Source organism: Stylophora pistillata, chromosome 2 (assembly GCF_964205215.1).
Source record: "Stylophora pistillata chromosome 2, jaStyPist1.2, whole genome shotgun sequence".
Classification (NCBI taxonomy): Eukaryota; Metazoa; Cnidaria; class Anthozoa; order Scleractinia; family Pocilloporidae; genus Stylophora; species Stylophora pistillata.
In genome coordinates this window covers 47,528,951-47,556,244 of record NC_142520.1, presented here as the reverse complement: position 1 = coordinate 47,556,244, position 27,294 = coordinate 47,528,951, and the positions used below count along the sequence as shown (strand labels likewise).

At 36.8% G+C, this 27,294-nt stretch overlaps 4 protein-coding genes and 1 pseudogene across 6 annotated transcripts in view; 2 read left to right on the top strand and 3 right to left on the bottom strand.

Moving 5' to 3' along the window:
• Window positions 1–27,294, top strand: part of LOC111345368 (uncharacterized) — a 234,642-nt gene that overhangs the window by 14,372 nt on the left and 192,976 nt on the right. The window lies entirely within an intron of this gene.
• The window catches only part of LOC111330396 (transmembrane 9 superfamily member 1-like), a 33,987-nt pseudogene that overhangs the window by 4,717 nt on the left and 1,976 nt on the right, over window positions 1–27,294 (bottom strand). Inside the window, exons 3-7 of the transcript XR_015996336.1 lie at window positions 26,732–26,815; window positions 26,241–26,316; window positions 25,916–25,965; window positions 25,360–25,452; window positions 24,944–25,054 (exon numbers count right to left, since the gene is read on the bottom strand). The product of XR_015996336.1 is annotated as a transmembrane 9 superfamily member 1-like (transcript). The remainder of the gene's footprint in view (window positions 1–24,943; window positions 25,055–25,359; window positions 25,453–25,915; window positions 25,966–26,240; window positions 26,317–26,731; window positions 26,816–27,294) is intronic.
• LOC111333241 (uncharacterized) lies at window positions 1,471–10,423 on the bottom strand. The gene is made up of 10 exons (XM_088747871.1): window positions 8,979–10,423; window positions 8,199–8,439; window positions 7,636–7,748; window positions 6,916–7,223; window positions 5,830–6,097; window positions 5,484–5,681; window positions 4,544–4,701; window positions 3,829–3,941; window positions 3,093–3,545; window positions 1,471–2,712 (listed from the first exon to the last, which is right to left on the bottom strand). Exons 1-10 carry the CDS (start codon window positions 9,871–9,873, stop codon window positions 2,592–2,594), a joined length of 2,868 nt encoding a protein of 955 aa, XP_088603997.1. The 5' UTR covers window positions 9,874–10,423; the 3' UTR covers window positions 1,471–2,591.
• Window positions 10,131–18,653, top strand: LOC111333242 (uncharacterized). Its single transcript, XM_088747960.1, has 9 exons — window positions 10,131–10,173; window positions 11,351–11,512; window positions 11,671–11,802; window positions 12,181–12,483; window positions 13,108–13,272; window positions 15,133–15,255; window positions 16,036–16,112; window positions 16,634–16,841; window positions 17,671–18,653. Exons 1-9 carry the CDS (start codon window positions 10,131–10,133, stop codon window positions 17,886–17,888), a joined length of 1,431 nt encoding a protein of 476 aa, XP_088604086.1. The 3' UTR covers window positions 17,889–18,653.
• LOC111331676 (uncharacterized) overlaps window positions 18,520–27,294 on the bottom strand; it is a 27,841-nt gene continuing 19,066 nt past the window's right edge. The window contains exons 1-3 of one of the 2 annotated variants that reach the window (XM_088747872.1): window positions 24,944–25,054; window positions 21,376–21,432; window positions 18,520–21,293 (exon numbers count right to left, since the gene is read on the bottom strand). In XM_088747872.1, coding sequence (XP_088603998.1) covers window positions 19,083–21,221 — 2,139 coding nt within the window. In that variant the 5' untranslated portion in view covers window positions 21,222–21,293; window positions 21,376–21,432; window positions 24,944–25,054 and the 3' untranslated portion in view covers window positions 18,520–19,082. Of the gene's footprint in view, window positions 21,294–21,375; window positions 21,433–24,943; window positions 25,055–27,294 lie in introns of those variants that run through there. The other variant, XM_088747873.1, reaches the window with a different exon arrangement.

Below are 27,294 nucleotides of genomic sequence, written 5' to 3'. Positions count from 1 at the left end.
TATATGACACATATATGTATCCACAAGCTTAGAGGTTGACATATATGTAACATACGTATATGAGAACGATCCTTCGCAGTAAAGCACTATTTGAGCAATAGTGAAAATCAGACCTGAAAAAAATTTCAGGCCAGTACGGGACTCGAACCACTGACCTCTGCGATACTAGTGCAGCGCTCTACCAATTGAGCTAACAAGCCAACTGGGAGCAGGCCATCAAATTAATTCGATATAAACCCGTAGATGATAAATCAAACAACAACAAACATATGAAACATATGTGTGAACTGCGGTTATGAGACGTATATGAGAACGATCCTTCGCAGTAAAGCACTATTTGAGCAATAGTGAAAATCAGACCTGAAAAAAATTTCAGGCCTGTACGGGACTCGAACCACTGACCTCTGCGATACTAGTGCAGCGCTCTACCAATTGAGCTAACAATTGGGCCGGCCTGAAATTTTTTTCAGGTCTGATTTTCACTATTGCTCAAATAGTGCTTTACTGCGAAGGATCGTTCTCATATACGTCTCATAACCGCAGTTCACACATATGTTTCATATGTTTGTTGTTGTTTGATTTATCATCTACGGGTTTATATCGAATTAATCTGATGGCCTGCTCCCAGTTGGCTTGTTAGCTCAATTGGTAGAGCGCTGCACTAGTATCGCAGAGGTCAGTGGTTCGAGTCCCGTACAGGCCTGAAATTTTTTTCAGGTCTGATTTTCACTATTGCTCAAATAGTGCTTTACTGCGAAGTATCGTTCTCATATACGTCTCATAACCGCAGTTCACACATATGTTTCATATGTTTGTTGATATATGTAACATATATGTCACTTTTTCTTGTAAAAAGTGACATATATGACACATATATTTATCCACAAGCTTAGAGGTCAACATATATGTAACATGTATGTAACTTTTTTAACCCTATATATTCTTTTAAGACTGCATATTAAGACTACATACTGAATATGTTGACTCACTTTATATCTCCTGGCAATAACAATATATATTTCCCAATAATTTTTTAAATTTACATGAAGTATCTATTCTAATTTATTAGTGTGCCCACCCATGCATGCAATCCATTGATGGATTATCAATTTCGTTATTCAACCTAGCCTTAATCACATCTAACTTTTGTAGGTCTATTTACAGTCTTATCATTGTTAAGTTTTAGTTAACTTCATTTGAGCTATCAACTTGATCCTCAGCATATACACAAAATACCCAAAAACGAAATAAATTTACCAGGGATAAAAATTTTACTGCAAATTTAAACACGAAAGACTTATATAATTATTTTTCTTGTTTTTGGTTATAGCAATGTGTGCTATTTACATTAAAACAAAAGAAAAAGAAGAGCTAACACAGATAAAAGAATTATAACCAACGAAGATATATCTCATGATCCCATGTTTGATCTATACCTGTCCAACTTAACTTAAAAACGACTCATCTTGCTTGAATGTAAATGCATTTTAATAATATCAAAAACTCTGGTTGATGGCTTGATTGGCCAATCAAAATGACATGTTGCATGGTTGTCTATATAGGCTATCAGTTAACCATGCTATACATCATTCATGACTTAATTATAACAAAAACAAACCCAATACTTATGGTCTGATTTTCGCTATTGCATAAATAGCGCTCTCTACTGCGAGGATCGTGCATCATACCTATCTAATACCGCAGTTGAAAATATATGAACTTCATATATACATTGTATCTGATTTATCATCACGGGTTTATTACGAATCAACTTAACGGCCTGCTCCCAGTTGGCTTGTTAGCTCAATTGGTAGAGCGCTGCACTAGTATCGCAGAGGTCAGTGGTTCGAATCCCGTACAGGCCTGATTTTTTTTCAGGTCTGATTTTCGCTATTGCATAAATAGCGCTCTCAACTGCGAGGATCGTGCATCATACCTATCTAATACCGCAGTTCAAAATATATGAACTTCATATATACATTGTATTTGATTCATCATCACGGGTTTATTACGAATCAACTAACGGCCTGCTCCCAGTTGGCTTGTTAGCTCAATTGGTAGAGCGCTGCACTAGTATCGCAGAGGTCAGTGGTTCGAATCCCGTACAGGCCTGATTTTATTTCAGGTCTGATTTTCGCTATTGCATAAATAGCGCTCTCTACTGCGAGGATCGTGCATCATATGTATCTAATACCGCAGTTCAAAATATATGAACTTCATATATACATTGCATCTGATTTATCATCATGGGTTTATTACGAATCAACTTAACGGACTGCTCCCAGTTGGCTTGTTAGCTCAATTGGTAGAGCGCTGCACTAGTATCGCAGAGGTCAGTGGTTCCAATCCTGTACAGGCCTGATTTTTTTCAGGTCTGATTTTCGCTATTGCATAAATAGCGCTCTCTACTGCGAGGATAGTGCATCATACGTATCTAATACTGCAGTTCAAAATATATGAACTTCATATAAACATTGTAACCAAACCTAATACTGTTAAATTCCTTACTATACAGCATGGGAAGCTGAAAAAATCTCTTAAACTACATGCATTCTCAACCACTCAAATCTGTCTATATTTATAGCTTGACTTCAATCACTTTCTGTAAAATTGGGATAGCAGCTCACGTAAACACAATCTGCATCATTGGAGTTCATAAACACACACTTGTGTCTAATGTTTCTCAATGGTATGACATGGATGTCTTCCTCTCTGGAAAAAAATAATAACATACATAATTGCATATAACTCTACTTAAGCAAATCCCAAATGGCATGACCCAGGTTAATAAATTAAGCAATGATTTAAACACACGTACCTTTCCCATTGTAAAAATGATGGTTAAGGTGTTCACACTGCTCTGGTGAACTTTTTGACAATATAACTTTTAGCATTCAATTTTGAATGGCTGGGCAACTGATACTTTATTATTGCACACCTGAACTAGCTTGTCAGTGATTGTGAAACTATTTTTTTAGTTTCCTCGTTAAGACCTTAGGTGTTTAATGAAAGCCAGTAACTCAAAAATACAGAAAGAGGTTCTCTTTCTTATGTGATTCACTTGCCTAAACATTTGAATGAAAGACTTGTACCTTGGTCTCTGCATTGCTTGAAGGTGTTCCCGCATTCTTCCTATTCCAGCGTTTTCAAAAAGTTGAAAATCCTGTTTGGGTTGAAGTTTCATTACAATGGCAAAGTACTGTTCCCGGTTACAATTGCAGAGGGCAACACATCCATTTTGACAAGCCGGTGTATGCTTTATGAAGTGCTGTACTTGTCCATATGCTGTCTTAATACAGTTACACTCTGACCTATGATTACAATTATTGTCCTCATAGGTCACAGTGTAACTGTTGCGTCTGTAGACGCGTCCATAAGATTTGGAATGGAACACTTCACCTTTGATTAACACTCTTTTGAAAGCCTGGCACCATCCCAAGACTTCCTCACCAGAGCAGTTCAGTAGAGCATTCCTCAAAGGCTCTGTGACTTCCATCGCTGAGAAGGCACCGAGAAGATGTACTCCTTCCTCAAGCTGTATGGACCTGAAACAAAAGTTAACAAAACGACAATTACATCAAGTTAATGTTAAACTGCGATGATCATAGATCATTGCAATCATTTCTTCATTCCGTAGTTCTAATAAATGAAGTTCATGCATGCAATGTTTATTTCAATAACATTGTTATTCATACTGACACACCCAGAGGATAGTAAAAAATTGACAACGCTGGCACTTACAATAAAACAATGCCAAGTTTGTACATCCATGTACAATGCAACATGTTTAGTAAATCAATATATGTGATACATATAGTAATATCATACTTCTGCTCTTTGCCAAACTTCATTCTTCTGTAAAACAAGTAGCTGGGTGAGCCTTTTTCTAATTTTTTGGCAAGTTCTGGAGTGAGCTTAACAGCAGAGATTGATGATGCAATCTGAAAGAGAAAAATAAGAATTAACAAATGGTAAACACCACAGCGTACATTATTGAGTTATGGATGCACGCGGGAGGTTGCTAAGCACGAAAGAAGCGTAAGAGTCGCTCGAGGCGATAGCCGAGAGCGACTCTAGCTTCTTGAGTTAATTTGAGTAATTTAAATTTAACTCTGTTAACCAACACGAGCTTAGTGTGGTCTAGAGTTTCGCGAGTTTAATGCTTAAGTGGTCCACAACTTAAGTGGAGCCGTATTCTCGCTAGGGCCAGCTGGCTCTCAGGCACCCACCCTCCACTTAGAGAGTTGTTTAAATTAAACTTTTAATCACAGCTTAACAGTATATTTTTTATATGAAGGACATACATTGTAAGCTCTATACAGGAAAATTAAGTGACCTAGCTGTTCAGTCATAATTTAGAACACAGCAAGGTAACAATTAACATGACACTTTGTTAAACCTTAAGTAGAACTTGTCACGGCAATCATTTGATGTGACCACAAGTTGCCAAGTAGCTGCATTAATGATGTACTAATCTAAATACTGAAGCTAATGTGCAAAAGCAAACAAAAAACCTCATTTCTTTTTAAAAAATATTGCAAACCTGCATATCTATGCCCTGTGTTCCATGGAAACGAGCAGTCAGCTCACCATTGGCATCTTCAAACTCAAAAGAAGAGTTTGCCCAGAGTGGTCCATGATTATAGACTGATGCATTTATGTGCAGCAGATTATGCAAATTCATAGACATGTGGCGCTCACCTGAAAGAATGTAGAATTTTTGAGACCTCTTTATTTTCATTATAAAAAAACAAATCAACTAAAAATGCTAGACAATAAACATTGACAGATGATGTAATCAAAGAAGATTATGCTTATTAAGTTTAGGATTAAAACACAAGTCATGCATACTTTAACAAACATGCTACACATCAATGGCTCTTTTCAGGGTTCGTACACTTTTGACCCGTTAAAATTCCATGACTTTTTCCATGACCTTTTGAAAGATTCCATGACCTAAGGTAAGCAGTAACTAATATTATTCACCCTGACTGATTGGTTCACTCAGAATGCCTGAAAATTTGTATCATTTCCACGCAAGAATGCAGTGTGAAAGAATGTTTGCAAACATTCTCACAATGCATGCTTCTGTTTATTTCGGATGAAATTAAATCTGATTTTTGGACTCCCCTCGTCACTTAACTTTTCAACTTTGGGTCTTATTGCTTTCACTCATAGTGAGCATATTGATTTTCCATGACTTTCCATGACCCACACCTAAATTTCATGACTTTCCAGGCCTGGAAAATGAAATTTTGAAATTTCATGACTTTCCAGGTTTTCCATAACCTATACAAACCCTGTCTTTTGTTACATTAATTTTTCGAAAATGCATCATTGACAAGTTGCATGACAGTATGGTTTTGTGTTACATGTATGCTTAACAAAGTTATCAGCTACATGTGATGACCAGAACAATATCACTGAACACCATAAATCTAATTGAGGTACAGGACACTTTTCAATTACATCAGAAAACTCACCATAAAGAGCATCAAACAGCATCACAAATTTCTGCAGAAGTATTGCACTCAAATGCAAGTCTTCTGGACAAATATTCTCCTGATTGAGAAGCCATATACCAAACACAAGAAGCATGAAGTGGTGCAGATATACCTCTGGCAGAATGCCAATCAGGCAAGGAATGCTGTAGTAGAGCAACCAATTTCGGTATTCAGTTGCTGTGAAAATAATGAACAATGTATGTCTGATATACAAACATCAAAATTGGCAAGTAACTCAGAAATGGTTGTTTCTTTTTATCAATGGTCTGCATATTAACATCAAATCTTGCTACTAAATTGCAGAAATTACAATTTGTTATTTTACCTTTAAAATATTTGTGATGAGTCTCAATCGATCTTGGTGTCCTAGTGATATTTATTGGCGGCTGGATGCTGCAGAGCCTCTCATCTATCAGACACAGATAGTCACCACAGTACCAGGATTGATCTTTATACTTCGATTCTAACCAAAGACTCATTAGTTGCTTGGTAACACCTAAGAGCACCCCATGCATGTAATCCAAGCAAATGCCTCTGCTGATATCAAAGGTCTTTAGGCTAGCAAACTGGCAGACACCTTTCATTCCATTCACCTGGAATAAAATAAAAGTTCAAGCATTGTAATTAAAAGTGATTCTTGCATGTACACGTATTTCACATTTTTCTTGCTTTCACAAGCGGTATCAATAGCTATCGTCATGTGTTTATTTTCACATGATTTGGAAATGAAAAAGATTTTGCATCCAAACAAGGCTTACTGGTGTAACTTAAATATGGATACGTCATATCTTGAGGGCAATAAGATACCACAGGAAACTTTTTCAAAGAGAAATAAACATGGGGGTTTGAGGTTAACGTAACCAAACAAAATACCCACTTGCTCTATCCAAAGTTACAAAGTTGATAAATATCCAATGCTAAATCCAAGATAAAGTTTAATCCTGGGCCAGCTCCAACTACTCCTGATCCAGTTAAAAATTAATTTCAATGTGTTTGCAAGGCCTCATGTTACTTCCAAGTATCCATGGAGGATTTAGCTGGTTAACACGCCATCCTAGCTCCAATTGGGAAAACTGACCAGGGACAAATTTGGCAGGGATCTAATGTTCTGAGACGTTCTTCAGAGGAAGCAAGTCAATTAAAACCAATAAAGATTTTATTCCATCCCAATGGTCAGTTGGAAAGAGAAATTACTGATAAAGATTTTATGGAATCCTATTGGCTAGCTTTGCATTTTGTTTGTTTAATGAAAAAAAAACCAACTTGAATTTTTACCATGGTGTGCTGCAGGGATGCCATGGAATAATATTATATGAATTGCTGCATGCATTACTATTTATTACCACAATCATGAAACAAATTCTGTCAGTACATTTAGTTTTGATCACATTTCAATGGCAATTAAACTTACTGGCTTTCCTGCTGATTTACCCTGGAGGAACTCTAACCCATCAGCAATCATGCCTCTGCTGGTGCGTTCAGGGCCAAAACCATTGGTGGATTCAAAGTTAAATGGAAAAACTGTTACTCTTCCCCTATGACCTTCTGTTTCATTCGATTTACAAGATTTTCCGAGAGTCATGCAGTAGCAACAGCTGCAAAAGCCATTAAATTGAACCATTTCCAAGAAGCTGCATCTGGCTGGCAAATCAAGGACTGAACCAAGAAGAAATATTTTACTTGTGGTTAAGCCTTTACCTGGAATTACAATGTCCATCCCTACAGAGATAAGTATTCGAAGTTAAATTGTTAAATTGAACATACTTCTTGTTTTACATCTATGGAAAGGATTTTTGTTATAATTGATTAGAGACATATATGTAATAAAACATACATTGTACACTATAACAATGACACGCTTTACTTTAAAAAAGAACAATAAGCATTTAAGTTATACTCCATTTCTTTTTATTTATTTAAATTGATCAGTGACAAGCTTCTGAATGTCTGACTCTTAACTGTAGGCTATTTCAAGATTAAACAACACATTCTGTACATCTTCTGTTTTAGTACATCCTCCAGAGTTGATAACACATTGTTTGGCTTTCTCCCTCAAGTCCAGGTGTAATATTAAAACCCAATGTTACCCCTAACAAACAACTATAATGATGTCCATTATTACAACATGTACCTTTTGTTTCGAGAACTTCTAAAGATGCTTTGAAGGGCTTCAAAAAAGTGGACATTACTGGTTTTTTGTCACCGAACCAGAGACCACCCAATACCATGTTCTCTAAACGTCTCCTTTCAAAACAAATAAATCTTATCAATGTCTTCAAATGGGCACATCACAACGGGCAAGCACACATAAGGGCTAACACTGGCTAATCATGGAAATACGTTTTTTTGCAACAACTCACGAGGCCATTAAGGGCCACCAGAGTTTAAACTTACCCAGTAGTTTGTTATTGAGGTACTCTGTGTATGGGTCATGGCCATATCTCCCAACCATTATTACAATGCCATGACACTAACCTCTTTACTTCAGCCACTCTCTAACTATGAAAGGTTGCCCAATAATCATATCAATGACTATAAAGCGACAGCCTCTCACGCATTTAATAGAACTTAATAAAGTAACAGTACACAGTTAGCCAGATTTACCTTCCAGATCACAATAAACTAATGAAAAAGAGCCCTTCTAACAGAATATTACTATCAAGTATCAATCATTTGGTTTAAGGTGATAAATACCTTTTAATTGGAGGTAATTCATTTACTTGGAAGAACACAGGCCATATACTGGAATTTGAGGATTTGAATATGGACACACCATCAGTATTGAACTTCAAGGACAGGTTCTCCATTTGAGAAAGTGGACCATTGTTCTGGAACAATTCTCTGTATAGGTGACCATCGTAAACATCATCAATGTCCTGAGGTGATTTTTTATTGCGGTGAAAACGATATTTTATGTCTTCTTGAAATTGCTCTTCTGATGAATTATAAAGAAATAATCTTGCTCTTAATAACAACTGCCGGTGTAGCAATGAATGACATGCTAGGCTTTACCGAGTACAAATGTATGCATGTCTTTTGTGGTTTCATTTCATCCTTCGTTCAAATTTTTATACTCTCCTTTGTTACAATTTACTGAAACAACTATAGCCACCAAAGTGTGCATTTGGAATCTTCAAGTCTAACTATAGCAATTAATTACTTTGGAGTAACTTAATTATGGTCAAACATTGCCATATGCAGTAACAAAGGAAAATAAAATGTAAACCATGGATAAATTAAACCACCAAAATTAAAATTAATCTACAATTCCATATCACAGATTCCAGCTGAGTTACAGGTGTTCAAACATGTCGTGCTAATTAAGAGTGAACCATGAAATCTTAGTGTTACTGTTATTAATTACTGTTTTGATCAACAAAAAACCGGAAACATCGATATGCCACCAAAAAGTGCATTTGGAATCTTCAAGTCTAACTATAGCAATTATAATTACTTTGGAGTAACTACACTTACTTTGCATGAGTTCTTGCAGCTGACTTTCAATGGAAAGGACAACAAAATATGGCTGCTTCTTCAAATCGCTCACAACTTTATTGCATATAGAGCAGACATCAGCTGTACTCCCTAACACTCCAAGGTACTCACTACAAAATTTGCAGTAGAAGTGTTTTGTTATTGGAAGTTGCGAATCTGAAAAGTATTTTTTCAAGGCACGTAATGAGCTGACACACTTGTTTTGGGGTCCGGGAATGCAGTGCAAATTAACTAACGAGATTACATCTGAAAGACAACTTCCATTGAGATTGTGAGTGACTGCCAAAGTTAGAATCAAAAGAATTCTCTCAGACAGTTTGAGTGGGGAGCCGGGGTACACAAAGGGGTCACTTTTGGTCGGATTACCATTTTGAGTACATATGCCGTCGTCAAAAATCAATTGTTCCTCCTCATCTGCAGAGTCCTCACTGTAGCTTCTGCCATTACCTTCGGATGCACTACAATCCATGTCTGTGATATCATCGCTGTTGTTCTCTGGCAAGGACATAACCTCATGACTTTGTGCTGAAGAGGAGGACACATCAGACAGATCAGAGTTAGTATTTCCATCTGCAGCGCAAGTAAATTCCTCTAAATTGTCACCATCTGAATAGTGCGCTTGGCGCTCCTCAGCGGTGTCTTCTTCATATTCATCGGTGGTAGAGCTTACTGTCTTTCCATGTCGAAAATGAGTCCTCTTCGGTTTTCCAAGGGATATAATTCTTCGATGAGCGTTGTAACGGCTTCGTTTTCTCGGCCTATAATTAACATCAAGACTTGCAAGTGGTTGATCTTCCATCTCATTCATTTGATACGACGTTGTGCGGACGCAGAATGTGAGCGGCGTAAGCTGGTATTGAGAATCTTCCGTCATTTTCGCGCCCACCTACAAAGCGCATGCTCGTACGTTGCAAAAAGATCCCAAGGCCCGTGGACTCGAGAGAACTAAGGAACTTGGTAAGTTAATCATTTAATATCCTCGTTTTCCAATGCCTGATGGCACTGATCACGTGGCTGATTCACGTGACTAGACAAAGGCGGGAATTTTTTGTGCCGCCTTCCAGGCGCCGCAAGTGTTGAAGCAGTCTTTCATCAATTAAATTTCGCCCATTTTGGACAATTTTTTTCATAATGAGAGACAAAAAGGCGCCTTGTCGCTTCACTGACGACCTTGGTAAGTCATGTAACATTAACTGCGTTTTAAGGATAGTTATCTTAGCTGCGAATAAATGCTTTGCTGTACCTTAGTTCCAAAAGAATTTTGGAAGCTAGGTGGACCAGAGTTTCGCTACCTTCGGCACATTTTGAGAGCGTGAATTTTTTTATTGTTTTCATTGATATCAGTACAAAGGCCATTAGATAACTAAGGACAGCACACTTTGGAGGGGGGTCTCTGGGAAACCGCAAAACCAGAACAAAAAAACCGCCAAAACCGAAAAAAAAGGCAGCAAAACCGAAAACCCATGCAAACTTGACAAAACCGCTATACATTTTCACCTTTAAAGGAGTTAAAAAAGAAATACCGAAAACCGTATCAGAGTTTTCGTGAAAACCGAAAGCTGAATGCAAAAACACGTGAAATCCGCAAACCGCTCTGAACATCAAAACAGAAAAACCGAACTTTTTTGGCCCAAAAACAGAAAAACCGATCCAAAAGACAGTCAAAACCGTAAAACCGAAAATCCTAAAGCCCCCCTCTGTTTGCTTTTTCATGCTGCAATAGACCTTTTCACGGTACAACCGTCATTTCGAAAACGGGGCAAACAGCTAGTGCAGGAAGCACAGTGTTTGTATGAGGATTACTGCAATGTCAAAAAACGTAAATGTAATACTAAAAATCTACACAAATGTTGAATGGTGAGGGTAATATGGAGGACCAAACATTTCTCTGTTTGAAATTGAGGGGCATATATACCTATCTAGGTAAGCTGGAAAGTGGGTAATCGTGTTTTTCATTTTCCATACATCCGTCTGTCGCCTGCGCGAAGAATATAGTGAGAAAAATTTCCAGACAAATGTATGGAATGTTAAAAACACGATTGCACGCGTTTTGGCCCAGTAATTCTCCCAACTCTAAATAGAGAAATGCTTGCAGGGCCTCTACATTACCCTCACCACTCAAGTTTGTATAGATTTTAAACATTGGAGAAGTTTCTAAAAAATTGCAGGTGTATTTCGCGCGCTGTTTGACCCATTCATTTTCAACATGGCGGATTTTACCGCAAAAAGGTCTATCAACTGCGTGGCTGCCTGGTGCCATTATCAATCAAAGAACTAAACCATGTCGTCATGAGAAAAGTGAAATTGTTAATCTTACAATGAAAAATGTCCTTTTGTTGTCCTGCATGTAGAACACTACCTTGTTGTCTTTAAAGAAGATGACATCAAGAAGATTGTCGGAGCTGAAGAGCTAAGGAAATGTGATGAAAGAGTAAAAGGTGCTTCATGTGAAGCTCTTTGGAAGGATTCTAATCATACTGACTGGTATCCTGCCTTTATCGTGGACATTGGAGGTGAGCTCGAGACGTATGTTCCTTGAAGAAACAACTTATTTAAATATGAATTGCATGATAATGTTATCCTTCTGTAGTGCTTTCAATGAGACCTAGCAGTTGTTTCTCAATTTCCCTTCTTCTCTTGGCTTCTATTGAAAAATAATCTAATCCTGCAGATCTTGAATATTTGAAAAGTGTTCAGCTTGGTCGACAGAAACTGCAGAAGGTGCAGAAGAAAAAATTACCTGCAGCCTCCAGTACCAACAAGAAAGCTGCAGTCAGTGCAAAGAAAAGAAAGAGACCTGCAGGTAGAAATAAACTGGCAGTTTCATCAATATGGCTATGGCTATAAATATGAGTTTTATTATTGATAATGGTTTAAGTCATTATTTTGCCTTGTTAGTACACAGCTGAACAGACAACTTGCACATAATTTAGAAATTTTAGAAAGAAAAAAGCATCATTCAAATTAAGGAGTGAAAAAATGAAGGAGTGACACAATTTAACCTAAAGAATTCTCTTTAATTTGAAAAAGGATATAGGACAGAATTCAGAAGGAATTGCTCATAATTAAGTACTGGTTTTTAATGTAAAAAAATTCATGCAATGATATTAGCATAACATAAAATTTAGCTTAATTGTTATAAGCATGATTTCTTTCTTACTGTTGCTACTATATTAATCAGTTCAAAAAATACAAGATGTAGAGAGTGAATGCGAGGATGAGCAAAAAAGGAGGAAAACCCTTAACAATGATGCAAAGGCTAAAAAAGCTGCCAATGCAAAAGCTTTAAAGGAGGCACTTCTGAAGAGAAGGCTGGAACAAGCAAAGGTGTTTGACATACCTCCAAATGACAACTATGACTCAGATATTGAATGTACAAGTAGTAACAACATGCATGCAAGTCAAGAGAAGGAGTACCTCTCTACAGTCAGACAAGTAATCACATACACAGGGTCCAAGGACAAAAGAAAACCAAAGAAGTCAGGTATATAACTAAACCATGCAAGTTTTCAAATATCACTATACATTTTAAAATTGTTCAACTTCATTACCCTATTATTGGTGGCCTTAACAATGCCTTGAAAGTTAGGGGTGAAAGGGGGCCATTTGACCCACTAACACCTGCAATTACCTAAATCACCCATGCATGATCGTACAAGAGCAAGACATAATCAATTCCTGCAAACTTATTGGGTATCTTACGGGTCAAATGCAAGACTGATTAAAACCCTCAGCTGGTAATTATTTAGAACTACTGGACCAATTAATGTAGCACAAACAAATGAGTTATTCCTAAAGAGGTTATAGACGGCCAAGTAGCTTTGGGCATTGGAGTTCACTCCTTGGTCAAGATTGTAACTATATAACCAATTGTTTTGCCTAGAGGTGATTTGGGGTTCTTAATATTGTTAAAAATTTTTACTATCCTTGCCTTTGGAACATAATGGAAACTACACTGTATTGGGCCTAGAACTATCTATTACCCAACCATATGGGCCATGCACAAGGCGTTATATATAGTAAGAGAGCTAGCTAATTTTATTTCATTAAGCCAGTATGTTTGAAATAATGATATGATTATTATTATCTTTTTCATTATGTAACTCAGCTCAACAGCCATTGTCTGAAAGTGAAAGCGAGAGCCAGTCACTGTCAGATATCGAATGTGTAGATGATGTAGGTGACTTTGAGCATTTTACAAGCACACCATCGAGGAAACAAGTTCCACATTCTTTCGACACATTTTGCAAGTCTAAAGAAAAAGAGAAAAAAGGTAAACATATACTTTTGACACTATTGTGTGATGTGCTGAAAGACTGAAACACACTGTGGAATGATTTTGTTGAAAGCTACAAAACCATTTATTAGGACTTAATAATAATTATTTCCTTTTAAATTACCACAATAAATACATAACACCAACACTAAACTTTTCCCAAATCAAGTTCTCAAGTGAACACCACTAAACTGTCTTGTAGCTACTGTGACTTTCATTTGAAGCACCTTGAAAGTCTAGGCGTGTAAATTTGACCGATTTATTGGAAATAAGCGAATGTGCTTGGCTTCTGGTTGATCTTGTGAATGCAGGGAATACCCAATGCAATGTGTCAGCAAGTTTTCGGCATTCTGATAGGTTAGTCAAATTAACAATGCAAGACAACTTCAGCGCGGTTTAAGTGTGTACCCACATTTTGTGGGTCGATTATATGCACTCTATTGTTTTTCTAATCGAATATTTATTATTCACGGCACGAACAATTTCCGAAAATGTAGCTATAGCTTGTACGATCGCAAGCGCTCTGATGTTAGGTGCCTTACATTTCTTTTGTTTCTCGTTTCATGTTCGGATGATGTTTTGATTCACTGCTAAAATTAACTTTATAACTTTTTAAGTGGAAAGCCGGAATTACGTTAAAAGTGTAAGATGATATTACGTGTTGATATTAAAGTGTAAGATGATATTACGCTAAAAGTGTAAGATGATGAGGCCATATAGCCATTTCATCAAACCGCAATGCATGCGTTGCAAAAAAGTATGGAAGGTTTTGGGTTTGCGATTGAGTCCTCCAAGTCTGGTTTGAAAATTGCAAACTTTTAAGCGTCCTCTGTAAGCGAAGTTTACAACAGACTTTCAAATAGTTTTAAAATTGGCTAATAAGATATGCTACGTACACAATACCAGGTTTACAAATTTTGATAAGCAAAATAAACATTGCTCATAACTTTATTTGTTTCCTTGACAGTTTGAGCGTCTCAAACTAACAGCTGAAATATTTCAGCGTTATTGAAGCCGTTACCATATTCCCCTTAATTAGGCTTGTGAAAGAAATCAAACACTGAGGTAACATCGGCGACGCACTAATGAATTGAATAAAGCGTACTACGAACGTGACCAGCCGCCTCTGGTAAACAAAATATTCCATCAAAAATACATTATTTGCCACATGCAGCCTTTAATTTAAATTTCGCTTTCAAGTTTTTCAAAGGCAAATGAAATAGCGGCAAAGAGTTATAATTTTCATTAGAAATGCGTTTTTCCGCTTTATCTCAACCAAAACTTTCATTTAAGGGCTCGTTTTAAAGCCTTTTTAAAAAAACGCTTCTCAACACTAAACCGAAGGTGCAGAAATCGTTATTTTAGCGCTAGGCGTTCATTTGCAGAAAAACACAAGTGGATATTTTTGTAAACGCGAATTAAATATAAACAAAAGGATACTAATTTGATGCCACGCAATTAGCCCGCATTTTGAAAGCCTTTTGAAAAAGAATAATAGCTTCTCCGCCCAAAAGTCGCAAGTTCTTCCATCGACAGCCTTCTCACTTCATCGGACAAAGGCCGAACGCTTGCGAACGCCTCTCAGAAATGCAGTTTGTGAGCCCTCGTGGTAAAAATGCCAGCGGCTACCCTCATTTCAGAAAGACACACTTAACCGTCGTGAAGTTGTAGTGTGTTTTTGTTTCTTCAAACAAAAGCGGCTCCATCACAAGTGTTCTGCATATAGCTGTGATGATGACTATGTTATGCACTACAGAAAAAGTCTTACTTAGCCTTAATTATTAAGGCTAAATAGGCGCATGATCTCATAATCTACCAGATAGTGATTAACTAATATTTAGCTTTCACTTCCAACAGGTATACATTCTACAGAGAGAATCCAGACAGAAAATTCCTGCGGTTGTCAGGAAAGCATTCTCTTAAGAGAAGAGAATGCAAAACTAAAAAGACAAGTAAAAGACTTGCAACTGAAAATTAGTGGTAATACTTTATCTACTCTATTTTGTATGATGGTGATGGAAATATTTTATTTTTATTTGCCTGTGTCACCTTAAGTGAGACAATTTAAAGGCCAAAAGTGTTTATTTCATTGTTTATGGAACCAAATCACTTCTTAGTCTGTTTTATATACACCCCCAATGGCCAATCAAAGAACTTACAAATGCCTATATAATTCATTCATTTACATAACCAATCACATATCACAGTGATCGTTTTCTTGAGTGCAAGTGTTGGTATATATAAACATGCAACAACTGGGTATGGACACTGCCCCTTCCACTTTTATTGTTCCTACAGGTTCTTCATTAGTTTTTTCATCATCACTCACCCCAATCCTTGTTTTTGCTCCACCAAACAAATATTTGTTGCAAGCTTTTGGTTGACCACTTGGGTGTCGTATGTCTGTTGAGTGACCATAATATATTTTGCACCCCAATGGAAGGGGAAACAACAACAGGGTTCAGTTAAAAAAGTTTTTGTCAAGGATTAAAATATAAAGAAAATGGCTTGATGGGTAAAAACAAAAACACATTAGTCTTAGATATAGTGGGAGATCTTGTTCTTTTCAAAGTAAGATTTCTTCAATTCATTAGTCAAGCAATTAATCTAGGGGAAATCAGTTTTAGCTTGAGTGTGAGAATCAAGTTACTGGGAATCTACTGCATCTATTGATATTATAGTTGTTGGTCCTTGTTCATAACAGTGTTCTTGTTGTTTCCTAGCAATCAAATTTAGTTTGCATTATTCAATATTTTTCAGAGCAGTCTGTAATTCAAGAAACAGATGAGAAACCCCTTGCTGGGGTTATTTCTTCAGTGCTAGCTGGAAAACACAAGGTACCTTTATGCTACCATAAAAATAGATTGATAATAATTAGTCTTGAAAATCTGCCATAATTAACATTGATTTATTTAGTGATTGACATGCGTAGCTTCAGATAATACTTACCTAGCTATCCTAAAGATCATGTTTATACTGTTGATATAATAACCTCAGGTATTCTGAATGTGTATATATCTACAGCATGTACTGTAAAATACCAAAAATAAGCCCTCCAAATATAAGTCCCTCAACTCAAAACGCAAAAAACTGCCCACTAAATAGCCCCTTCGTCCATAAGCTCCCAGAAGTCAAAGCACCAATGAATATTACCATTTTCCTAGCCAATTTTGAAACACAAATATCCCTCCTTTAATGAGCCCCTCCATTAGCCCCACTGAATATAAGCCCCTTAAAAACAGCCTTTTAAATATAAGCCCTAGCTGGGGCTTATTTTCGGAATTTAACTTTATATCAAAGATGGATCTAGAATTAAACCAAGTTCTCATTACTTTCAACTGTTTTCTCTGTTTTATAGATGGAAGAGGTAGTGACTGGGAGCATGGTATATTGGTATCCCTCCCAACGGTTGAATGCACTAGCAGAAGGGAAAACCATTAGCTCTATGACATCATACCTGCTGGATGTCTTTTTTAGTAAAGAGACAATGAGTGTCTCTAACCTAAATGGAGGGGGCTATTGTGGCTATAAGCAGCTCTGTCCAAAGACAGTCCATGCTATTACAGGTATGTTTTAATTTATTAAAAACTAGATCATTGGATATGCAATTCAAGACTTTTTCTTGGCTTACCCATTATGGTATATCAGCCAATATACCATAATCTACAAATATGGTAAGCGTACGTGTCAGCTTAAAATTAAAAGAGAGCTAAAAATTTAATAAAATTTAATAAGTTAATTTAACATTTTTAATAAAACAATTATTCCACTTGCCCTTGTTGGATATGAGATGATTATAGCCAACTCGGCGCTTTGCGCCTCATTGGCTATCTATCATCTCATATCCAACGCGTGCTTGTGGAATAATTGTTAATTATACTTTTCAAATTAATGAAATGAGCAGCACATTAATGAGCAACACTTTTTTGAATTACTGACTGCCTTATGCTTTGCTTTTAAGATCTCGTATTAGCAACCCCTCGCTTAAATTCTTGATCAAATTTAGAGTAACATTTAATATATGGGATGATCGTTCATTGATCTGCACATTTGTGAACCTCTTCTGTGGTCAGCAATTTTTAATATTGGCAACCAATAACATCCCAAACTTTCTGCTAATTAAAAGCTGTAGTAAGCTACCACCCTATCACATGGTCACTTATGAGAGCCAATTCTCGTAATTGATCAGCTCTAGTTGTGACCAATTTACAAGAGCGTCATGGTATGCCATGAATTAAAAAACTACCCACAGAAACGTTTGTCCTTCCTGATCTGTTTTGGTGTATGAGACACAAGGAAGAAAATGCATGTGAAAGATGATATTATTACTATATTTAATATATATCACAAACTAATTCATGATTCTAAGTATATAACTTGCTTCTCATTTGACAGCATTTGTACAGTCCCAATTCAAGGATTCAAAAGTAGCCCTTGTGCGGAAAACGATCCAAGATAAGTGCACAGGATGCCGTCGACGAATTTCGAAACACGCCGGGCCAGCGCGCGTCTCAAAAGTGCATTTAGGCGCCTGCTGTAGCTCCTTGTTCAGCCAGCGGTATTATTGTGAAATTCAAGTTAAAAATTGCGGCCAATGTGAAAATTATAAATGAAGCCAAGAAGATTTTACGGCCTCTGCGTGATGATGTTGATAACTTTGTCCTGTTTGAAAACGAAGTTGAGGAAAACCTAATGAGATTATTGGAGAAGCATCGAAATAATCAGAATTCGATCGAAAGAATGCGAAATTCGGTCATCGATGTTGGGTCGATCATTGCAGGGGAAATGACCATCTTGCTGAAAAAGTTGCATAGGCGACTAAGTTCGCGGAATAAAGCCCATAATCCTTGGACTGTCCTAGTTACAAGGGATTTGCCAGTGCAAATATTCGCTTTTCTTCTGCACACGGTAAAGAAGGCAAGGTCCACTTACGGTGTCACCCATTCGGAAAGCAGATTCCTGGATATCATTATTTACACCGAAGAGAATCGACTGGTCAGAGATATATCTCGACTTTGCGACGTCAACCGAGAAGCAATCCTGGAATATTTTTCTAAGACATTTCAGGGTCCCAGGATAGGAAAGGCAAGGGTGGTTGTAAGTGCTCAAAAGCCATTTATCTTGTCTTACTCGAGGAAAGGGTCATATGTTGTAATTAAATGCTACTACAAGTTTACAAATGCATATGGATACATTTTTGAGAGTTGAAGTAGGCTGTTGTATTAAAAACTAATAGACTGACACTTTATTGCTTGAGTTTTAAATTTATTGTTTAATGAGTAATCTGCCACAACTTATGACCCAATATTTTTCAACAAGTTTAAAAAAGTGTACATTTATGGGTCATCATATAGAAATAAATGTATCTTGATAATGTATTTAAACATGTACATGTTTCCCATAACACAATGCACTTAATGTGTTATCTGTTACAACTTTTGGCACATCACTTTAAAATAATTATGAGAGGGAACATTATGGGTCATCACAAATAAATAAATGTGTGTTTACTAGAGCAGTTTTCATCCAAGTGTCAAAAGCAAACAACTTTCATTGTACTCAAAATCCCTGATACTTCCCTAATGCCTGCAACAATCAATAACTTTGGTTTCTCTATGGTTTAAGATGGGCTGAGTAGTCTAATGGCTAAGTGATTAGTTTGGTTTTTGCTTCACAACACTAAATTGAAAGCCACTCCAAATAAACAAATAAATAAGTGTTTCCCACAACACATTTGAGCCACATGTGGCCTACTACTCTGCAAGTCTACTACTAGTCCTACATGAGACAAGTATTTCTCATTTTTTTTATGTCCTAGTGTCACCTAACAGCTGTGGCAAAACTTTTCCCTGCTCAACACTCTGTTGGATAAATTTCATAATTGGATCACCACAGAATGTACATTTTTCATCAGTGGGACTAGCTTTTTCTAAATTGCAGTAGCAAAACCTTGGGTCAGAAAACACCCTGTCTGGGATGTATGCAGCAGTATGCTTGTATGTACTAAGGTTGAACCCTTGTTCAGGAAGCCACACTAACATAACAAACTCATGTTTGAAAATCTTGTACCAATGTCTTTTATAAAATGTGTTTTCACTTAGTTTTTTCAACGCAATATGTTTTGCCTCCCTCCCTTCCATTGTTACAAGACCAAGCCCTTGCCCATATTTCTCATGTAGCTCTTTAGTGTGAGCAGGAACGATGTGTCCAATTGTCCACACAGTAGGATTTACAGAGGTAGGGAGAAACAATGCATTCACCCTATAATAGTCACGAGCACTGATGCTCAGTTCTGTAAGCTGGTCAACAGTAATATCAAACCTACTGAAGAGTGAAACACAATCCCTTAGTCTCAGTCCAAGGTATGTAAAAATCAGAACTGTTTTTCTTTGTTGGTGAGAATCATTTTCACCACTAAGCCATTTAATCAATCTCATAAAATTGTGGCAAAGTAGCCTGGAATCTTTTCCAGTAAATCTATACTGGAGATCCTGACCCTTACCCTGTGTTTCATCGTACCACTTCTTTACCTTTCTTGTCAAACATTTGGCCTTTACCTCAAACTTCAGTGCAGTTACAACTCTAGAGAAAATGCTATCATTTGGAACATCTGCAAACTTTTTGCAGCTGTCTGGAAGATTTGACTTTCCCACCGCCTCTTTCAGAACCCCCTTAAAAAAATACTGCCAGGCATTATTCTTAATATGTAAAGGCTCCACATGGGCAAGATCAATCAATTTCCCAATTAAAGGCACAAACTCTCGGCGACTTTTCTTGCGTGCAATAAATTCTGTGATTTTGCTCCGAAATTGTTTCTGCTTAAGTTGTTTCTCTGACAAGGATATTTTAAATTTTTCAACCTCATTTGCAATTTTGATCCTGTCTTCATACTTCCAAGGCTTCCACATGGTCTGTGTCCTTGGTTGCTGGACGGTATTTCTCTGTGACAAACTTAGGTGGGATAAAAATGTCCCCTTTAAGTCAGAACAGTTGTCTTTTGAAACATCTGCAAAACTTGAGAAAAATCTTGCACTATTGGGCAGTTCACCCCCCAGCATAGCCAACATCTTCATGTCATTTGGCAATTCTGCACATTTGAAGGTTACATGGAAGCCCTCAATTTCAAAGACTTTTTTCTCTATCTCACTAATTTCTTTGCACAACAACTGACAGTACTTGCATACAACTGGCGAAGTTTCTTCACAATTACCCCCAAAAATAATAAAGTTGTCATTGCTTGATGCAACCCTCTTACCAACATTAATAAAACTTAGAAGAAAGGAACAATCACTCTCATTCTTTCCAAATGGGCAGCCATCCCCACCAACTGCAAACAAAAAAGTACCTTCAGTTTTGCCAAACCACTGAAGGGTTTCCTTTCTGCCTTTTCGGAGGTAAAATTTTGCTAAGCGTGGCAAATACTCAGTTAACTTTCCAAAGCAACCTGTTGTTGTTTCATCTTCCATAACACCTTGAAACTGTTCTTCTAATTTGTACACATTTCCAATGCTGATTTGGTTTATTTCTTTGACAAGCTTGTTATAAGGCATCAATTTTGGAATAGGGCAGTTTGGCATCACAGTAATAGCTGACATCCTGTTTCCTATAGTTTGATTTTTTTTCATTGATAATGCAAGTCTTACAGACTTATATTTTCGCTTGCCCATTACACCACTGCCATAGAAAACTGCAATGCTCCTCTTTACATTTTCTGGTGAGCTTTCAAAAGCTTTTGAATTTTTCTTAAATACAGTTGAGACTACCTTCTCTGTTAGCATTTTCTGACTTAAAACATAATCTTTCATTATATCTACTTTACATCTTTTTGCTAAGGTGTCAAACATCCCATCAAAGGCTGGTGTCGGGTTATTCCCAGATCCTCCATGGATTTGGGAAGCAGTTTTCACTGTTTCCTGTCGTCTTTTTGATGCTGTTCTAGGTGGCATATTTGATTTCCCATCCACCAAAATAGTTGGGGATCTTGTTCGTGAACTAGTATCAGTGTTAACAGGTTGTAACTGCAAAGAAAAATACCTCATTACCTCCTTTTTCTATACGGCAGTGAAAAAATCATCTCATAGTAAGGACTCTTCTACCAACCTGAACATTTTGAGTTTCATGAGTCAATTCTCTCAATATTTCCCCTGAATCACTAACCTTTGGGTAACAAAAATTAAGTTAATCATTCACTTCCAAAATGTTCATTCCACAAGTAAAACAAAAGCTACCAGCTATTAATTAATAAATTATCAAAGGTGGCTATTTATAGGTGTAGCATTTTCCAGAAATGATGAATAAATCAGAAGTATTTCAAAACATGAAAAGAAAAGTAAACTTTCTTTAATCTCAAACTAACAGAGTAGCTTGTTCAATGCTATTATCTTCAAGTTAACTACTCTAAAAACTAATTAACTTAAAATAATCATTATTATTATATATCACAAGCAAAATAACTAGTTACCTAAATAACTAACTAAATGTAATCTATCAATATATACCTACATGTAATGTACTTAAAAACATAGCAGAATATCTTGTTGCTTATTACCAGCATGTCTCAGTTAACTAAGCTAATATAACTCAATAACTACATGAAAGTCCTCACTGACTGACTTTAATTAACTAACCTTTGATTTTAGTCTATTAATTTTTCTTGTGTTTGAGCTAAGCTCTACCTTCAAACTTCTACACTGTTCTACTGCTGTCTGCCTGGCTTCCTTTCGGGCCTTCATAAAGGCACTAACATCGAATCGAGTGTTCTTATTGTGTGGCATAATGCTAACAGTTCGCCTAGTGCAATGCACAAGACACTGTTATGCGTTTAGCCCGGGTATTCACACATAAGCCAAAATTCAGTAAAACAAAAACGATACGATTCTTCTCTAGGTCTCAAAGATGTAAAATATTCCTTTCAAATGCTGTTGTTTGGAAAACTGTAAAATTCTATCGGAGCCAAAAACTTAGCTTTGTAGTGTCGAGCAAATCTACGCCATTAGACCAAGGAAGTCACTCGCAGAAAATCCGTCCTTCGATAGCGAAACCATGACATGTTTGGTATCTCCTGAAAGCTAATGGAACAAGCTACCACATTCTTTTGTGAATGACGCAACACAGCTTCCTCAGAGGGCGGGAAGACCCTTTAGTTTTAGCAAACCTAACTCCTCCCCAGTCTTCTCTCGGAGATTCCTAATTCTGCCGCCATTTTTGAAAACACTGCAATGCTGCTTTGTGACGCGCGCTGGCCCGGCGTGAAAAGGAAAGAGGAATGTTGACACTCTTTATATATATATATATATCTTTAGCATGCACTTACATTTTATGACCCTTAAACATGACGGCACTCTATAAAAGGAGAGGTGCCTTAGGTACCTCTCGACCATTTGTCAATCAACCGTCATGTGGTGTAGAACTCTGGGAGTCAAGTCAACTTGAGCTATAGCCTAATCCAAAGCAGTGAACTGTGGGTGCATTCCTCAAAGTTGTTTTATGTTTTCATCACAATACAAGAATTTTTGAGATTTGTATTTCCTTTCTCCAGTGGAAACTGTCTTTCTTTGTGGCAACAAATTTGAAATCTAAGTAGGTGCATGGTTCGCACATTACATCATTGCCGCCATGCTGGTGGAAGTAAACAATAGATATCTCATTAGCTCCTTTTGTTCATCCCCCAGCATTTGTTCCTTTCACCATAATTTGTTACCCCAGAGGCTCCTGAGGGCATGCACCTCTCCTTTTACAGTGCGCCTGCATGTTTAATCTTGTCCAATACACATCATTGAAGTCCATGCACCCAACAGTTTAACTTTTATGGGCGATATAGACTTATTGTTTTCTTAATTGAATGCCTGCATGGTTTTATTGCTTGATGGCAATTGATGTGCTTTAATTCGAGAGAAGTTTCATGCATATTTTATATACGTAGTCAGTGTGAAACCTAGCTATAGCTATACGTGAAATGTGTTTTAATGACTAGCTAAGCTTATTTTTTTTATCAGAATTTGTGAAAATCACTAATTGTAAAAACACTTAATGCATGTGGATTCATTCAAACCATTACTTCTTCAACTGACCTGTAATTTACCAAATACATGTCACTTTGCATGTTGTGGTTCGATCAGTTTTATCCTGGGTTCAATTTAATTTCCTTATTATTAATTAAACTCTTTCATTATTGCATATAGTCATATATCCAAAAACTGTATATATATACACTATACAGTTATATTGTCTATGCACATATTAACAGGGTTTCTCAAAGCCCTGGCCCTGGTTACAGAAATAAAAAGTTCTGTGGTCTCAATTAAGGACTGTGGTTATTCTATATTGACTGCAATTGTCTTCTGCTAGCTATTATCAACTATAATACATGAATGCCTTTTGGTTGACCTGCGTGACCTGCATGACCTGCATGCATGCATGCATTTTTTGGTTCCCAGGTTCCACATATATATGTTATATATATGTTATATATATATATATATATATGTTACATATATGTTACATGTATATGTCACATATATGTGATATACATGCAACAGGAGTGCCAAATTCCTACATATGCCACATTTATGTCACATATATGTCAAATATAGAGCACATATATGTGACATACATATGTAACATATATATGTCACATACATGCATTTGTGGCTCTCAGGTTCCACATATATATTACATATATATTACATATATATGTTACATATATGTTACATATATATGTTACATATATGTTACATGTATATGTCACATATATGTGATATATATACAACAGGAGTGCCAAATTCCTACATATGCCACATTTATGTCACCTATATGTGGCATATATTTGACATATATGTCAAATATAGAGCACATATATGTGACATACATATGTAACATATATATGTCACATATATGTAGATTTGGTAAGGGTTGGCAGTCAGTTGAACCGTTTTGATGTGGGAAAAGTACGACCTTAGTTATTGACGGTCAAGTCATTGTTGGAAAGGTGCCCTGTGGAGCACTGGACACTGGAAACAATTCTAAACAGCAATAAAGACAATAAGTCTATGGTTGGCTAGATATAAGCTGTGTGACCAAGACTTGAAACAAAGCCTGTTTAGTTCCTGTTCTAGACATTAATTTCAAAATAGGCACTTTAAGACAAGGAAATTGATCAGAAATCATACTCAAGCAAGGGAAAGAGAGGGGTAGAAAAGGACAATTTAGGGAAGTGAAAGGGGAATGGGGTAAGAAAGAGAGAGAAAAAAGGTTTAAAAGAGGGAAAGGGGGTAAATGGAAGAATAATGGGAAGAAGGGAGGTTTAGACTAGAAAGAGGGAGAATATGGGGCAAGAGCAAAATTCTCCAGTGGCTGGTATACTTGCAAGCCACCCATTTCTGAAGCACTGGCTACTTCAGCTGGTAAAAGCAGTAAAATAGTAGCCTTGATCTGATATAAATATTATATCTTTGATGGCTCACCGTGCTGTTGTTGTAGTTTTTTTTTTTTTTTTTTTTTTTTTTTCTGGGACAAGCTGCTAAAAGATCACTGGAGAACACTGCCAGAGCAGAAGGGGATGGACAAATAATAGAAAGAGAAGGGGTGCAAGGAAAATGAGGTGGGAGCAAACTTTCTTAATGCCTCAGTGTAGTGTTAGTGTGTGTGCGTCATGAACATTTGAACTAACCAATGAGCCAGATGAGCATCAAGATAATTATGGTGGTGTAGGGCAGAGCTTGGGTGGACTGATAGTACCAAGCAGTTGAGTTGATGACACTCCAGATCATAACAAATGGCACTAAAGGAAAACAAATACAGTAAATTGCTGTGACTTGCCATCTTTAACAATAATTACATGTATATTGAACATCTGGGAGACTTCCTACAGTAAGATTAAATCACATGACTAGCATTCGAAACATGTGAGCAGTCTTTACAAAACCCTTCATTGGCTCTGACAAACAACGAATGCTCCAAATGTCAGCTTTGAAACTATTTACAGTTGCCAATTTGCTATACCAAAATTACCTTGTTACTCCAGCCAACGCACCTCACAGTTTCTTTAGAAATTTAACCCCTTAATTCATTACTAACAAAACCTACCTGAGAAAATACTGGTTGTTAAGACAACATTCCACACGCAGTTGGTTTCTCCAATTTTTCTATAAAAGTTACTGGATACATAGCCTGAAATGCCTAAAAAGGTAAAAAAAATCTTTTGAGTGACCAAATTGATTCCTCTGGTGACTGGTACAAAAAGTAACAGTCACTACTAGAAGCCCCTGATGTGACATCAGGCTTGATCAATCCCAAAACAACTAAGGCCAGCATCCTAATCAAAGCACTACAGACTAGGTAATTGTGCCAACTTATGTGATAAATTAACCAAAAAAAAAAAAATAGTTGTCTTCTTGACAATTGTCTTCAGTTGATAAAAAGACTTTGCTTTAATATTCCCAATATTATGATGGCTATGAAGTAGTGGGCATTAATAAACAGTTCAAGTGTATGTATAATTATGTGTAATTTATTAACTACTCACAAGGCAACAAAACTTTTTAACTGAAAGACTGCACTTACTCAAGAGTGTGTATAATTCATGTATAATTTATTAACTACTCACAAGGCAACAAAACTTTTTAACTGAAAGAGCACTTACAACAAGTCAGAGCATACAGCAAAACAGCAGCTGTGTTCAGTGATCCATGTCTGAAATTCAAATCAGAAATTTTTTCATCACTGATTTTATCATTTTTAGCATTTAAGAAAGCATGTTTATACAGTGTCAGCAGAGAAAATAACAAGAATTAGTAAGAACTCAAAGGAACAACAGGTGAGCCCCCTAAAGTGTGAAATTGCAAATACTGGTAACCAATTCACAATAATTATTGGTTTTAGATTTCGTATTTGATTTCCTTAGAGGGTGGCAAGAATTTCTCAATCAATCACAGAGTGTAGCAAAGGCAAAGCAACTTCATTCTTACCTGTGAACATTAAATAAACCCAGCAAAGCCAAGAATATGATACCAAAGCAAAGAGTGAGAAACTGAGATCCTGCACCTATGAAGCAACAGATATGTTTTATTAAGTACCCTAGTGAAGTACATGACCCTAACCATGTACATGAAATATGCCTAAGAAGGCTATCATCAGGATTTAAGACACTCAGCATGATGAATTGAGAGCCATCACCTAGAGAGTCACAAAAAGGTCCTGCAAGCAGGCTCGTGTGTTTCGGTTTTAATTCAGAGCCAATGTTTCCAACCAAAGAAAATACAACTCTAACTGATTTATAATTGCTTTGACCGACTGTTGTTTATGTCATCTCATGAACCCTTGTCCTGAGGGTCAATTGAAGAGTCATTTTCAGTCATCTGCAAAAGCTGATTGGTCAGTTGGTGACCAGTCATTTAACCTTGATGATACAGTTCTCCAGTTATTTTGTTCGGAGAGAGGATCAAAAATCATAACTCACCAAGGATAGCACAAAGCTAACTTTTGTATGGCAGAAAACGGAAAACGTCTGCATGAATAATCTTCCAACCCACTTCATCATGATCTGTGATGGAATAATATAAACCAACACGTTTCAACATGGGTTAGAAGTGGTTAACTCCAAGAGGTTGTCAACATGCAAATTCTCTATACACCATTTATGAGTAACCCAGCCAACAGGTGATGAGAATAAACAACATCATCAGCTAGAGAGTATTACAATGTATACTGATGTAGCACCAAATCATCCAAACTACAATTCAGAGACAAATAAACAGCAGCAACAAAGGAGAATCATAAATTGGATCTTTGTGGTTAAAGAGGTAGAAAGTCCAATGCCCTATGTTACTTTAAATTTGTAGATGTCTACTTGTTGGTGTCCTGTGCAATTCACACAGAGTCAGTAAGGAATAACTGCATGGAGATTTTCAGACAAAAGCACCATTTGCTGTCCGCGTCGTACAACAATCCAAGACCAGGTATATATGCAAGCCAAGGATCAAATTAAACACAGTCTCAACTGAAACAGAGCAGCAGTGTTAC